This window comes from Prorops nasuta, unplaced genomic scaffold (genome assembly GCF_024137725.1).
Source record: "Prorops nasuta isolate Cenicafe-Biocafe unplaced genomic scaffold, Cenicafe_Pnas_1.2 PNAS00001, whole genome shotgun sequence".
Classification (NCBI taxonomy): domain Eukaryota; kingdom Metazoa; phylum Arthropoda; class Insecta; order Hymenoptera; family Bethylidae; genus Prorops; species Prorops nasuta.
Genome location: NW_027116798.1, coordinates 10,036,628 through 10,051,165, shown reverse-complemented (window position 1 = coordinate 10,051,165; position 14,538 = coordinate 10,036,628). Strand labels below are relative to the sequence as shown.

Here is a 14,538-nt window from a genome sequence, read left to right as displayed (position 1 = left end):
CACTATAACTGATTTTACTTTTAAACACTCGTGAATTTAATGAAATAGGTATTAACCTACGTCTTCTCACAACACTGGTTATTTTGACACTTTTCAACTATTTGGAGTAGGCTGACAGAGAGAGACACACAGAGAGAAAGAATAATCAATAATTAGTTTCGACCACTCATTATCAGCCTTCTTCACTTTGCTAACTTCTCCTCTCTCCACCGTTCCAACTATTTCACCTCAGAAACGTCTGTGTGTGAGTGTATAAAGACAAATGTATTAAATGAGATTTTCCATTTTACCAATTTTCTGTTTGGAAATTTTTTATTTCTCAATTTCTACATTTACTTAAATAAAAAACAAGTGATTTTTTTATACATTTGAAGGTTTATTTAAAAAATACAATAATTTAAAGAATATAATAATTTAAAAAATACAACAAATTAAAAAACTTTTATAAAATTAAAATAAAATTTTTGGCAGATATCGTGGCAGTGTATTATTGTAGTGGGGCAAATTAAGCAGCAACAGTTATAAATTATGCAAAACGCTACGCAAAGTTATGACGTTTTAACGGCAAAGTAATCGCACGGTTAATTCAGCGATTTCAGACAACGGGATCGTGACTGATCTGTAATGAAGGTGGAAGACCGAGAACATGCAAGCACATACAGGATTGAAGAAGAAATATTACAAATTAAAGAGCATCCTGAAAAAAGGCAGCCCGATGTAGATCACATTTATGTATACCGAGTGTTGTGTGAAGATTCGCAACATTCGTACAAGACTGCGGCGTTCAAGAGCTGCGGCGCTTACGGATTATGGTGAAGCGAGTCGCCAAATGTCAGTGGCTACTCGAAAATGAGAGTTAAGAGCCAGGATTCTGCAGAAGGATTATTCTCTCAGATGACAGCTAGTTCTACCATGAAGGAGTCTTCAATAACAGGAACAATCATTGCTGGAATCGAGTGAATCCCTATGCAACACAACCTAGGGAATTCCAGAAAAAATGGAGTATAAATTTGTGGGGAGGAATTGTAGGAACCTATGTGGTAAGATGATAAATTTCACGGATATTATTTTTTCTTCGAAAAATTGTTAATAATTTAACTATTTTTACAGATAGGTCCTGTTGTGATTCCCGATCGGTTGATTGGGCAAATTTATACTCAGTTCCTCAGAACAGAGTTGCCAGAGATTTTAGAAGAGGTGCCATTGGAAATTAGAAGAGGCATGTGGTTTCAGCAAGATGGAGCTGCACCACATTACCACAGAGTCACGAGAGCAGCCCTGGATAATATTTTTCCACATAGATGGATTGGACGACGAGGACCTGTGGAGTGGCCCCCAAGATCACCGGATTTAAATCCGCTTGATTTCTTCTTGTGGGGCTACTTGAAGAATTCCGTCTACACAGGCATTGTTGATGACCCGGATGATTTGGCGGCACGCCTGGACATAGCCCTCGCAGACATTTCTGAAGAAATGCTGGACTCCATGCACTCCAACTTATTAAGAAGAGCGAGGCTATGCATTCAAGTCAATGGTCAAAATTTCGAGCATTTGCTGTAAGTATTAGTTAAATGTATGCTATTTTAACATTTGTATTCATTCTCTTTCGTAATTAACTAGAAAACTTTTTACAGCTGACATTTACTTGAAGGCATGGCCTGCTTTTCTTAATAAGTTGGCCATGGAGTCCAGCAACTTCTTCTGGATTGCCAAGCAGAGCGGATCGCCAATCATTCTAGTCATCAACAACGTCGTCGTAGAGGGAATTCTTCAATTAGCCTCACAAGAAAGATCAAGCGGATCAAGAACCGATGATCGTGGGGGCACTCCATAGATCCTCATCTTCCTATTTCACCTGCGTGGAAAGATTTCGTCGAGTGCTGCTCTCGCGACTGTGTTAACCCATTAACGTCCAAAATGTCAAAATTTCTTGCACGTTTTCAAAGTGATTTTTTCCTATGTAATTGGCGTTGAAAAAATTCTTGAACCACATATTCTGATGTAAAATTGCATGCTCTTTCAGAATCCGTTGCCAGAATCATGATAAAACTCACAGGAAAAGAGATATGCTCGATTGAAACATAAAAAACACTTAAATTTTCGAAAAAAAAAATTTTTAGGATTTTTTTTCGAAGTGTTACGGTGAAGATATCACCTTGCGACCGTGATCAAAGGTGATCATGGGAGTTGAAGTTTAACAGGGAATTTTTTTGTTGACCTTGAACCATCGCTTCTTTACAAAATGGCGGAAAAAACGAATTTTTTTTGTTCAATCTTCATCAACTTTTTTCTCGAAATCTATGGTCTTTAGAAAAAAATTCATAAAAACAAAAATGCCTTAGAATCGCTCGAGGAACATTCTCAAATTTTTTCAGAATTTTTTGAGACAATTTTTGATTTTCCGGGAAACTTGTGAAATGGAATTTTCAAAAATTGTCTCAAAAAATTCTGAAAAAATTTGAGAATGTTCCTCGAGCGATTCTAAGGCATTTTTGTTTTTATGAATTTTTTTCTAAAGACCATAGATTTCGAGAAAAAAGTTGATGAAGATTGAACAAAAAAAGTTCGTTTTTTCCGCCATTTTGTAAAGAGGCGATGGTTCAAGGTCAACAAAAAAATTCCCTATTAAACTTCAACTCCCATGATCACCTTTGATCACGGTCGCAAGGTGATATCTTCACCGTAACACTTCGAAAAAAAATCCTAAAAATTTTTTTTTTCGAAAATTTAGGTGTTTTTTATGTTTCAATCGAGCATATCTCTTTTCCTGTGAGATTTATCATGATTCTGGCAACGGATTCTGAAAGAGCATGCAATTTTACATCAGAATATGTGGTTCAAGAATTTTTTCAACGCCAATTACATAGGAAAAAATCATTTTGAAAACGTGCAAGAAATTTTGACATTTTGGACGTTAATGGGTTAATATGGTCCAAAATCCCATCCTGCTCAAACCACAAGCCTCTTCTAGTATCCAATGGCACCTCTTCAAAAACTCTGGCAAATTTTTTCAGTCAACCGATCGGGAAAGTCCTCTCCACAAATTTAAGCTGTGAATCGCTTCTGGAACGCCCTAGGTTGTATTGCGTGGGGATTCACTCGTTCCAGCAAAGATTGTTCCTGGCAGACTCCTTCATGGTAGAACTAGCTGTCATCTGAGAGAATAATCCTTCTGCAGAATCCTGGCTCTTGACTCTCATTTTCGAGTAGCCACTGACATTTGGCGACTCGCTTCACCATAATCCGTACGCGCCGCAGCTCTTGAACGCCGCAGTCTTGTACGAATGTTGCGAATCTTCACACAACACTCGGTATACATAAATGTGATCTACATCGGGCTGCCTTTTTTCAGGATGCTCTTTAATTTGTAATATTTCTTCTTCAATCCTGTATGTGCTTGCATGTTCTCGGTCTTCCACCTTCATTACAGATCAGTCACGATCCCGTTGTCTGAAATCGCTGAATTAACCGTGCGATTACTTTGCCGTTAAAACGTCATAACTTTGCGTAGCGTTTTGCATAATTTATAACTGTTGCTGCTTAATTTGCCCCACTACAATAATACACTGCCACGATATCTGCCAAAAATTTTATTTTAATTTTATAAAAGTTTTTTAATTTGTTGTATTTTTTAAATTATTATATTCTTTAAATTATTGTATTTTTTAAATAAACCTTCAAATGTATAAAAAAATCACTTGTTTTTTATTTAAGTAAATGTAGAAATTGAGAAATAAAAAATTTCCAAACAGAAAATTGGTAAAATGGAAAATCTCATTTAATACATTTGTCTTTATACACTCACACACAGACGTTTCTGAGGTGAAATAGTTGGAACGGTGGAGAGAGGAGAAGTTAGCAAAGTGAAGAAGGCTGATAATGAGTGGTCGAAACTAATTATTGATTATTCTTTCTCTCTGTGTGTCTCTCTCTGTCAGCCTACTTCAAATAGTTGAAAAGTGTCAAAATAACCAGTGTTGTGAGAAAACGTAGGTTAATACCTATTTCATTAAATTCACGAGTGTTTAAAAGTAAAATCAGTGATAGTGCTTTCTGGAAAACATCGAGGAGCCAGTTTGAAGCTTTTCCAACAACTCCGGTGTAAAAGAAAATGGTGAACATTAAATCGGTAAGTCTCATTTTCTCTATCATCAATGCATTGATTTTACATCATTCCCTTTAGCTTCGTTAGTAGGAAGAGAATGCCTTTATGCAAGGCCTATTAGTGAATCAGTGCGCTAGCGCGACTTCTTAGCTTCTGATACTTTCCGTTTCATTGCGACAACTCGCTCTTTCCATCAATTCAGTCAATGATACTTGTACTGAATTGAATTGAAATTGTAATGAAGAGGATTTGCCTATTTTGAAATGAATCTAATAGCCAAATTAAATAAATAAATAGCAAAAGTATCATAGCGCGCGATCGATAATTGTTCCTTTCTCGCGGGGTGTTCGTCTATTGTTTCTTCACTTTCTCTACTCTGCATTGTGCCTTTAAAGTCGTTCGAAAAGGACCGAAAAAGGGACATTTTTAAACGCGAATAACTTTTAAACCCCTCGAACGATTCGAACGAAATTTTGCATGTGCACTCGGGTTGTCACCCCGAACCTCCAGTTGCCAGATAATGCGGTAGTCTCGTTACACCCTGTATATATATATATATAAATAAGAAATAATGTCATAGTGTATATATATATATAAGTAAATTATGTACGAACTTTATCAGAATCATTATCAACCTTTAGCAACACAGTTATTAACTGTAGGTTTTTATCTTTTAGTTGAGGAACGCATTTAAACGTTCCATCAACGAACAAGATATCACCATTTATATTATTTATGAAATTTTTATCATAAAAAATCAGACTATAATTATTTAATTTTTCAATAATTTTAACGCTTATTTCATAATTTTTATTATTATTCGTACACTGTAATATTGCCTTATTTTTAATTAAACTCTCTGCTAGTTCCTTCAATGTCTTATCTTTTAGTTTAATATTATGTATATTTTGTGATTGTTTCACGTATCGTTGAATCGTTCGTCGACTGGAGGGAAAACTAATAATATTTTGAATTTCTGGCTGACTGTTAAATATAAAAAAAAGGAATATTAATTATAAAACTTAACTCTACGACATAAATACCAGTTATACAAATAACATATATTATTACTTCATTATTGCTGCATTGTATATATCTTTCGGTTTTGTTCCTCTTGTTTTTGCAATTGTTAACATATTTTTATAATATAATAATTTTTTATTTTTCTCTCTTTCTGGCTCATGATTATGTGGTTCTTTTGAACTTTTAAACTCATGATTATAATATATACCGTGAGCTTTGCAACCTAGTTGTGCATATTTTATGCAGCTTAGATATCTTAAGGTGAAAAATAAATATTTGTTTAATATACTTATAAACTTTGATTTTGTTGTGAAGAATGATAAAACTTTACCTTCTTCCATTTTTCGTCTTGGTTATGTGATATCGATATTCATTAAATAACCATATTTTTCTTTCACATATCTTTTTCTTCAAATGATCCATCTTTTTATAATTATTAAATAGATTAATAAAAAATTTCAAATAAATATGTAACCAATGTATGTATGTTTATAGAGAAGAGCAGAGGTGAAAAATAATAGTTATATATTACTTTGTGTGTGTGTGTGAACATTGATAATACACGGTGTACCAATTCAAATGATGCACAGAATGAATGTAAACAAACCGTGTATTTATTTACCTCTGTAAATATAACAAATATTAATTTTTTTCAGATAATAGCTCTAAAATGTAAATAAAGAAGAATTTCAAAGAGGTTTACTGAATAAAATGATAACTCTTACAATTGGAAGATAAACATTACATCTGGTTTTGTTTTAAGTATAGTACACCCTGTATAATAACCGCGGTTTATTGAAATTAATATCTGAATATTGTTTTCCTTTTATTTTTCAAAGGTTGATTTTTCTGTCTTGTAATTTTACTTTTTTACTATATTATATGTAAATGTAATTATTATTTCATAATTATGAAATAAATTAATAATGCACATGAATATTTTGCACATTTTCAGTTGTAATAGTTTCAAACTCTTTTTTTAATTAACACCCTTTTAAAGCAAAAATTTTAATTATAAGAAAATACAATTCTATCTGATAATCAAACGTTTAATTCCTAATGTGACTTTTTTCAGAAACTTGTTTTGATACAGTTAGACAATTCATTTGCACAGCTAACTTTTTTTAAAGCAAATTATTCACTTAAGTTCTAATAAATACAGTCATGAATAATATACGTATATACAGGGTGAATCACTGAAAACGCACCACAGGGAAAACTTTAAAATTCATTTATTTGTGTACCTATACAAATTTTTAATTTTTGTTATAAGCCCTTTTTGATTGCAAATATACAAAGGAGCTTCAAAAACATCATGTATAACAAATTAATGTCTCTTATAATATGTATGAAGATAAATGAATTTTTGTTTCATCTCTGGTGCGGCTTTGGTGACATACTCTGTACTTATATATAATATAATAAACCAAGAGCAAATGAAAGAGAGTTCTAAAAATAAAAAAATTAGTTTTATAAACTTTAATTACCTCATTCAGAAACTTCTTGCCATTTCGTAAAAAAACAATAGAAGAAAAATAAATAAATAAGTTTCTAAAGTGATACAATATAAAAAATATATATTACTGTGGAAGCATATTTTAGTATTCTTTTACCGTATATTTTGCTATCTCACATAATTTTATAACTAATTGTATTTTCAATATTCTGTTTTCCTTCTACATGCAACTTTTGAAGCCACATCAGTTGCATTTATTTTATATTGTTTATACTCATACATTCCTGTTATTCAGTTTTATTTATGAACCACTTTATCCAAAATGAATAACAATACCTATAAATTAACATTTCAAATGAATAAACAGTATTTCTTCAAACACTTTAAAATACTTATTACTACTTATTACCCCTCAGTATTTCTCCAAAATCTAGTTTCACTAAGGATAATAATTATTTTAATTTTATGTTAAGCATAAATTATTCTCCATTTTATTTCATGCCTTCTATTTCTATTCGATTCGTTGCTTCACTTTTGTAAAGTGTATGTTATGATTTATTTTAAACTTCTGAAATTGCATAAATTCAACTTCTTCAGATAATCTGTGAAATATAGGAGTATTTTGAACAAAGACATTCGTTCTGCATTTTAACAATCTTACTAATAATTGACACATTAATAGAGTAATAGAAAATAACTTATCTAATGTGTTTTTGGTACTATCACTTATAAAGATAGTTGCCATTGATTTGCAGTGAATCATATTTGCTTCCAAAAACGTGTTTTTGCTTTGATATGTCATTATCATTTATAATAAAAACTCATTATTCCTCTAGCAACTAAATTACTTCTTTTTATCCCATCGCCTTTCTATATTTCATGTTTTGCTTTCATATTCTGGCACATCACTGAGCTGAAAATAGTAAAAACAAATCAAAAATAATGAAATAAAGAAATTGGTTTGGTATTTTTAGTATATACTTACAAATCCATAAATCTGTTGAAGCACACTGTACAGTTGCTTTTTAGAATCTTTATACCTATTAATATAGTTTGAATGTTATATAACTTTTGGTTTGAAAAATGGGGCATGCGTAAGCTTTACCTTTTAACACTGTTTTATTTACTCCTTTTCGTAGACTGGCTTTAATTTCATATATATGAAGTAATGTCCTTTCATCAATTGAAAACTTGCATGGCCCATATATAATTCAGAGAAGATTGACGAAACACATGTCTATTTTGATATAGAAATTATAATAAAAGTATTGCAAAATATAGTATGTGTTAAACACAAAAATTGTAAAGGCGTAAACTTTATACACAAAAACAATACCTATAAATACTTAGGATGTTCAATTGATTACTCGTCATAAAAAATTTCCATATTCTTTGTAAGTACTGAGTGCACCGCTTCATAGTAGACAGAATGTGTTGTTTAAAATAACCTTTTTAATATAAAATTAGGACTTTTATATAAAAAATGTCCTAATTTTTTTCAACTAGACCTCTTAATACTTTCATATATTTAATTATTTTATTCTTGTTCTTTCTATTCAGGACATTATATTGTTTCATCAAGTATCAAATTCTTTTTTGCAATGCCCAATTATCTGAAAATATGAAAAAGGGAGCAAATTATCATGCAATAATGATATACATTCAGAAGGAGCACTAAAAGGATAATATCTGTCTACCTACCTAAAAAATTAATACAGAATTTAATTTTATAGGCTTATATATCGTTCCTTTAAGCTGAAGAATTTTTTATGTGATCCTCAACTAGAGTACCTATAAAATTGATAAATCTTTTAACAAAGAAATTTGCCCTAAATCTTACATTTTATATAATAATAGATACATAAACTGAAAAAATAAAATAACTCATCTGATCCATTTTTGTTTATCTATAATTGTTGTAATTTGCAATTAATCATTTTACTCCAAAAATTTTTGTTCACTCTCATAACCCACTTCATTTACACATATTACTAACACATACTTAAAACAATATGGCACCTTCAGCTTCTACTTTCCAATCTATGAATTTTTCGTGATATCATTTTTGTTGCCAACCTCTTGGCACAAAAATTACTAGACCGTTCTGCAAATTGTAGCCGTAGTCCGTACCCTTTTAAGTCCGTGTTCCTTTCTGGGGAATTCTGGTTTCTGGGGTTCTTGGGAATCTTCGTCTACCGAAGTTCCCTAGAAGTTGACGAACAAATTCCCTAGAAAGTCGATAATTTTAGTCTAGCGGTTCTTGTAAAAATATATTGTAAATTTTGTATATTTTTATTTATTTAAATAAAAAACTCATTTTGCCTATTACCTTGGCTTTGAATATTTTATTCTAGAATAAGACCTTCCCTTCTGACCACAGGTTCGGAGCTCTCTTGGGACATTGTTTCGCACAAATTTTTGGTCCTTCGAGCCGGATTTCCGGCAAAAAACGTTCGGAGTGCATCAGTGTTCCTGAGTGGGCATTCCGGGCTGTGTTTTGGATTGTGGTTTTGTTCTGGAATAGGGTTTCAAAAATGGCTAGCTCAGGGGAATTATTAGAAGCCATCAATTACGTGCCCATGATTCGGGATAATTCGTTCGGTTGGTCGTTAACGTTAAGAAGCGTGGAGTTCACAATTTCACCCTTCCCTTCTTGGAGGATAGGTTTGCAGCCGTAGAGAAGTGGCTTAAAGTGTTGCATAAAACTCACGTTAAGATCACTACTCACACTAAACCGGCCGAATTAGCTAAAATGGAGTACGTAACCGATAGCTGGTATCAAGCGGCTCTTGATGCCCATAATGACGCGGAAGAATTCATCCTAGGACATCTAGATGAACTTCGATCCAATCAGGTAATGTCGGCATCAGGTCCCACTGCACCTTCAGCCGAAATAAACCACATTAGGCTTCCAGTTATCGATTTACCGAAGTTTTCCGGTGATTACTTAAAACGGAACAACTTTTATGAAACGTTCCGTTCCGTTCCATTGTTCACGACAAAGTGTATGTCTCCGGTCGGGACAAGTTTCATTATCTAAAATCCTGTCTGCAAGGAGAAGCAGCTACGGTCATTAAATCTTTAGCGATCACCTCCGAGAACTATGAGATAGCATGGGACACTCTGGTAGCTCGGTACACTGACAAACGGATGATCACGGATACGTTCTTAGATCAGATCTCGCAAGTACCCACGCTTCGGGGTGACAATTTTAAGGTTCTGAAAGAAGTTAGGGACTCAGTTACGGTTGCTCTCAACGCCCTTAAAACTATGGGATATGGCGTCGATCAATGGGATCCCATAATTGTTCATTCGCTGAAGAACAAACTGGATGACACCCTTCGTTTGGCCTGGGAGATGTACCTGGGAAGCAGCAAGGATTATCCCACTTTCATTCAATTCTCTGAGTTTCTAACGCGTCATATTAACTCCTTGCAATCCTTAGGTAACAAACCTAAGACTTCCAAAAAGGAATCTGGGATATCCTTGAAGTCACACGCTACGAGTGTGAATAGTACTGGTTGTGCCCACTGCGGTAGTAACCATTTCTTGTATCAGTGCAATGACTACCTTGCATTGACCCCTCAGGCTCGTTCGAAGTTCGCATTCTCACAGAACCTCTGCTTCAACTGCCTGAGACCCGGACACAGTTGCTCCAATTGTTCATCCTCGTCACGATGCAGGAAATGTAGTAAATTGCATCATACTCTACTGCATTTTGACAAATCTGGAACCAGGGGAAGCAAGGCACGGGGGACTACCCCCGCAGTCAACTCCGCTTCCGAGCCCGAACCCTCCAGCTCGAATACTACAACACATCTCAGTGTTTCCGACACACCATCAGGTCTATTGGCCACTTTCTCTGCCAGAATTGACGCTCATGACGGTTCTCGTATTATAGTCCTCGGTTTAGTGGACACGGGTTCAGAAACTTCCTTTATCTCGGAAAATCTAGCTCAGCAACTACGGGTATCACGAAAACGCGTCAACGCGACCATTCATGGCGTCTCTCTGAATTCGGCTCAATACGTTCGCGCAGAGGTACAGATTACGCTTCATTCTCTATCACGACACGGTGTATCGTTGGACATAACTGCATTGATCTTATTAAGGATTACTCAATATATGCCTCCGACTTATTCTCCGTCGTCGTTTCCAGCACTCAGCGAAATTGATCTGCCCGATAACTTCGCGTCAACCAGGGCTCCAATTGACGTGCTTATTGGCGCAGACTATCTTGCAGCATTGATGGAAGGCGCGTACATGCATTCTCCTGATTATACGTTGCTTGCCCAGCGGACTATTTTCGGGTGGATCGTAGCTGGGGTCGTACCCAAGACGGGTCACTCTCATACTGTCACGGTGCATCATTGCTTTGAGGTGGAAAAAACTCTTCGCGACTTCTGGGAACTGGAAGAAATTCCAGAAGTCAAACCCATGTCCACAGAGAACTCCCTCTGTGAACAACATTTTGTGAATACGGTATCACGCACCCCCTCAGGTCGTTTTGTCGTTGCTTTACCTTTTCGATCCGACATCGAAAAGCACAGCTTAGGTTCTTCCTCTCGGGTAGCAGAGAAAACTTTAACCCGAATACTTCGGCGATTGGAAACCTCTCCAGAACAAGCTGAAAGCTATTCTCAATTCTTACAGGAGTATCAATTGTTAGGACATATGTCTCCTGTTCCTATGAACTCTGATTTTCGCGTCTTCCTGCCTCATCATGCAGTTTTTAAGATCGAGAACCAGAAGACAAAGATTCGCGTTGTATTCAACGCATCTTCTAAAACATCTACGGGCGTATCGCTTAACGACACATTATTCATTGGAACCAAGCTCCAGCAGGACATCACGCGGATCCTAATGAATTGGCGTGCCTTTCAATATGTTGGCGTGACGGACATTGTTAAAATGTATCGACAGATTCTTGTGCGTTTTGAGGACCGCAAGTGTCAGAACATTTTATGGAAGACTGATTCCGGTGAGCTTCAGGCTTTCGAACTCAACACGGTGACCTACGGTACGGGACCGGCACCTTTTTTATCCTCGCGAGATTTGCGCGAATTAGCTTCCACGGACGGGGCTGACTTCCCTCTCGCACAGGATGTTTTGTTAAATTCTACATACATAGATGATATACTTTTCGGGGCTCATGACTTAAAACAACTCAGTTCGGTCAGGGAACAACTCATCGCTCTACTAGCGAAAGGGGGCTTCTCCTTGAGCAAATGGGCATTCAATCAACCGGGGACTTCCCCGCTTGAACCTACCGAGCCGCACTCTTTCTTTGAGGATCCTGCTGGGTCAAGTAAAGTCTTGGGCATATATTGGGATCACGGGGATGATAGCTTTCGCTTCCGTATTACTCCTTCATCTATTGGTGTACTAACCAATCGCATGCTCTTATCAGAGAATGCTAAGATTTTTGATCCATTGGGATGGATCTCTCCCTTAGTCATCACTTTAAAGCAGTTAATGCAATCCACCTGGTTACTCAAACTCTCTTGGGATGAAGAGATTCCTGAGCCTATTCAGTCCAAGTGCCTCAAGTGCTATGAGCAGCTCTGCGACTTACATGCTTTGAGCATTCCACGGTGGACTGGACGATCACTTACTACTAGAAAACGCGAATTAATCGGATACTGCGACGCCTCAGAGCTGGCCTAAGGTGCAGTCGCTTACGAACGTCTCACGGACGAAAACGGTCATCTTTCGGTACATTTAGTAATGTCCAAAACAAAGGTCGCGCCGATTAAGACCACTTCAATACCTCGGTTGGAGTTGTTTGCAGCCGCACTTCTAGTCAAGTTGTTGGTTCACGTCAAGGCAAGCTTGGTCGGGAATTGTGATGCGATTCGGTGTTACTCGGATTCACAGGTCGCGTTAACTTGGACAGCAAAGCAACCCGTCCATTGGAAGACGTTTGTGGCCAATCGCGTTTCGTATGTTCAAACGCATTTACCGGAAGCCAGCTGGCATTATGTAACCACTAAGTTGAATCCTGCAGACTTGTGCTCAAGAGGAACCAGTGTTCAACAGTTATCAGAGGACTCACTTTGGTGGCATGGGCCTGCTTTTCTCCGTGAGCACCCCGCAAGTCCCGTTCAGGTCTTTGAAACCGCGGAAGAAAGTCGGAAGGTAGCGTTAACCGCTCAACTAGACACAACTAAGTGTTGGTTTTTTGATAAGTTTTCGTCTTGGTCTAAACTGGTCCGAGTTATGGCCTATGTTCTTCGATTTGTCCAGCGGACCAGGAAAACCGGCCAATGGGAGGACTCCCTCCTGTCTGTTTCAGAGTTTCGCGATTCTATAGTCGCTATAGTACAGGTTGTTCAACGGACACACTTCGCAGCCGAGCTTTCAGCCTTGAATCATGGGTCACGTATACCGTCGCGGTCAAAGCTTCTTTCCTTACATCCGGTCATTGATTCACAAGGAATCTTAAGAATAGGGGGGCGGCTTCGGAACGCCGAAATTTCTGAACAGATGAAACACCCCATTATTCTACCGGATTGCCACACAACTGCCACACTCATTAGGCAAACCCACCTAGATACACTTCACAGGGGACTCCAATTGACTTTGTCCACGTTGCGACAAAAGTTTTGGGTCATGAATGCGCTAAATCTAGTAAAGTCATGCGTTCACAAATGCATCACGTGTGTTCGCGAACGCGCTAAACTCGGTAGCCAACTCATGGGTTCACTTCCTGCCGCTCGGGTTTCTCGCAGTTTTACTTTTGAACACACCGGAGTAGATTATGCCGGGCCCTTTCTGGTGAAATTACATCACGGTCGTAATGCAAAATCCATAAAATGCTACGTGGCAGTGTTCGTATGTCTATCTACCCGTGCTGTTCACTTGGAACTCGTCTCTCGACTGGATACCGAGGCCTTCCTCGCCGCGCTGTCCCGGTTTATCTCTCGTCGGGGAAAACCCGCCTTTATGTACTCCGACAACGGCCTTAACTTTCAAGGAGCGGACGCAGAACTCAATCGCGCCTACCAATGCGCTCTAGAACCCGCCCGCACTCAGACAACGGATTCCCTCAGCGAAATCGAGTGGAAATTCATCCCGGTCGCCACACCCCACTGGGGTGGTCTTTGGTAAAGTGCTGTAAAAAGTATCAAGCACCACCTGAAGCGCTCCATCGGAGATTTCGTGCCTAATTTCGAGGAAATGACCACACTGCTGACCAAGATTGAGGCCTGCCTCAACTCACGGCCTATTTCGCTGTTACATGATGATCCTGAGTCGTTGGACGTACTCACTCCGGGGCATTTCTTGTCAGGTCGGGCGTTAAATTCTCCCCCGGAATTTTCCACATTGGATTTACGCGAATCGTCATTAAACCGTTGGCAAAACGTGATTAGAATCACCGAAACATTCTGGAAGAAGTGGTCTTTCGAATACCTCCACACGTTGCAGAATAGGCCAAAATGGCAGAACACGAACTCGGAATTTGGTGAAGGAGATTTGGTCCTGATCAAAGTACCCAACAACCCCCCCGCATGTGGACCTTGGGGCGGATTCTTAAACTAGTCCCTGGGGTGGATGGGGTAGCTCGCATAGCTATACTTAAAACCGCGAGAAAAGAGATTCAACGGAGTCTCTCGCAATTTTGTAAACTCCCTTTTTAGCCCTTGCTTTCGGGTCGTATCAGGGTCTATCTTTACCCTGCCTTACGGCATCCTTGGACTCTTCAGGTTGTCATCTCTCCTTCTCAAGCTTCCTGGGACTCGTCAGGTCGCTTAACTTCCTCCTTCTTGGCTTCCTGGGACTCTTCAGGTTGTCTATTCTCTTTCCTGGTTTCCTGGGACTCTTCAGGTTACCACCTCCTCTCTCGGGCGTCCTGGGACTCTTCAGGTCGTCCTGTTACCTGTTCCAAACCTTCAGGAACACTTATGATCTCCGCCATGTCTTTTCTTCCAAAACTCCAAAAATATTTACTGAG

The 14,538-nt window shown here is 37.7% G+C and overlaps 2 protein-coding genes across 2 annotated transcripts; both read left to right on the top strand.

Annotated features, from left to right (window-relative positions):
* Nucleotides 1-9,336: 9,336 nt before the first annotated feature.
* LOC136785864 (uncharacterized) lies at nt 9,337-12,251 on the top strand. The gene is made up of 4 exons (XM_066747187.1): nt 9,337-9,523; nt 9,589-11,066; nt 11,130-11,816; nt 11,877-12,251. Exons 1-4 carry the CDS (start codon nt 9,337-9,339, stop codon nt 12,249-12,251), a joined length of 2,727 nt encoding a protein of 908 aa, XP_066603284.1.
* Nucleotides 12,252-12,311: 60 nt separating this feature from the next.
* LOC136785856 (uncharacterized) lies at nt 12,312-13,694 on the top strand. Its single transcript, XM_066747172.1, has one exon. It carries the CDS (start codon nt 12,312-12,314, stop codon nt 13,692-13,694), a length of 1,383 nt encoding a protein of 460 aa, XP_066603269.1.
* The last annotated feature ends 844 nt before the right edge of the window (nt 13,695-14,538 follow it).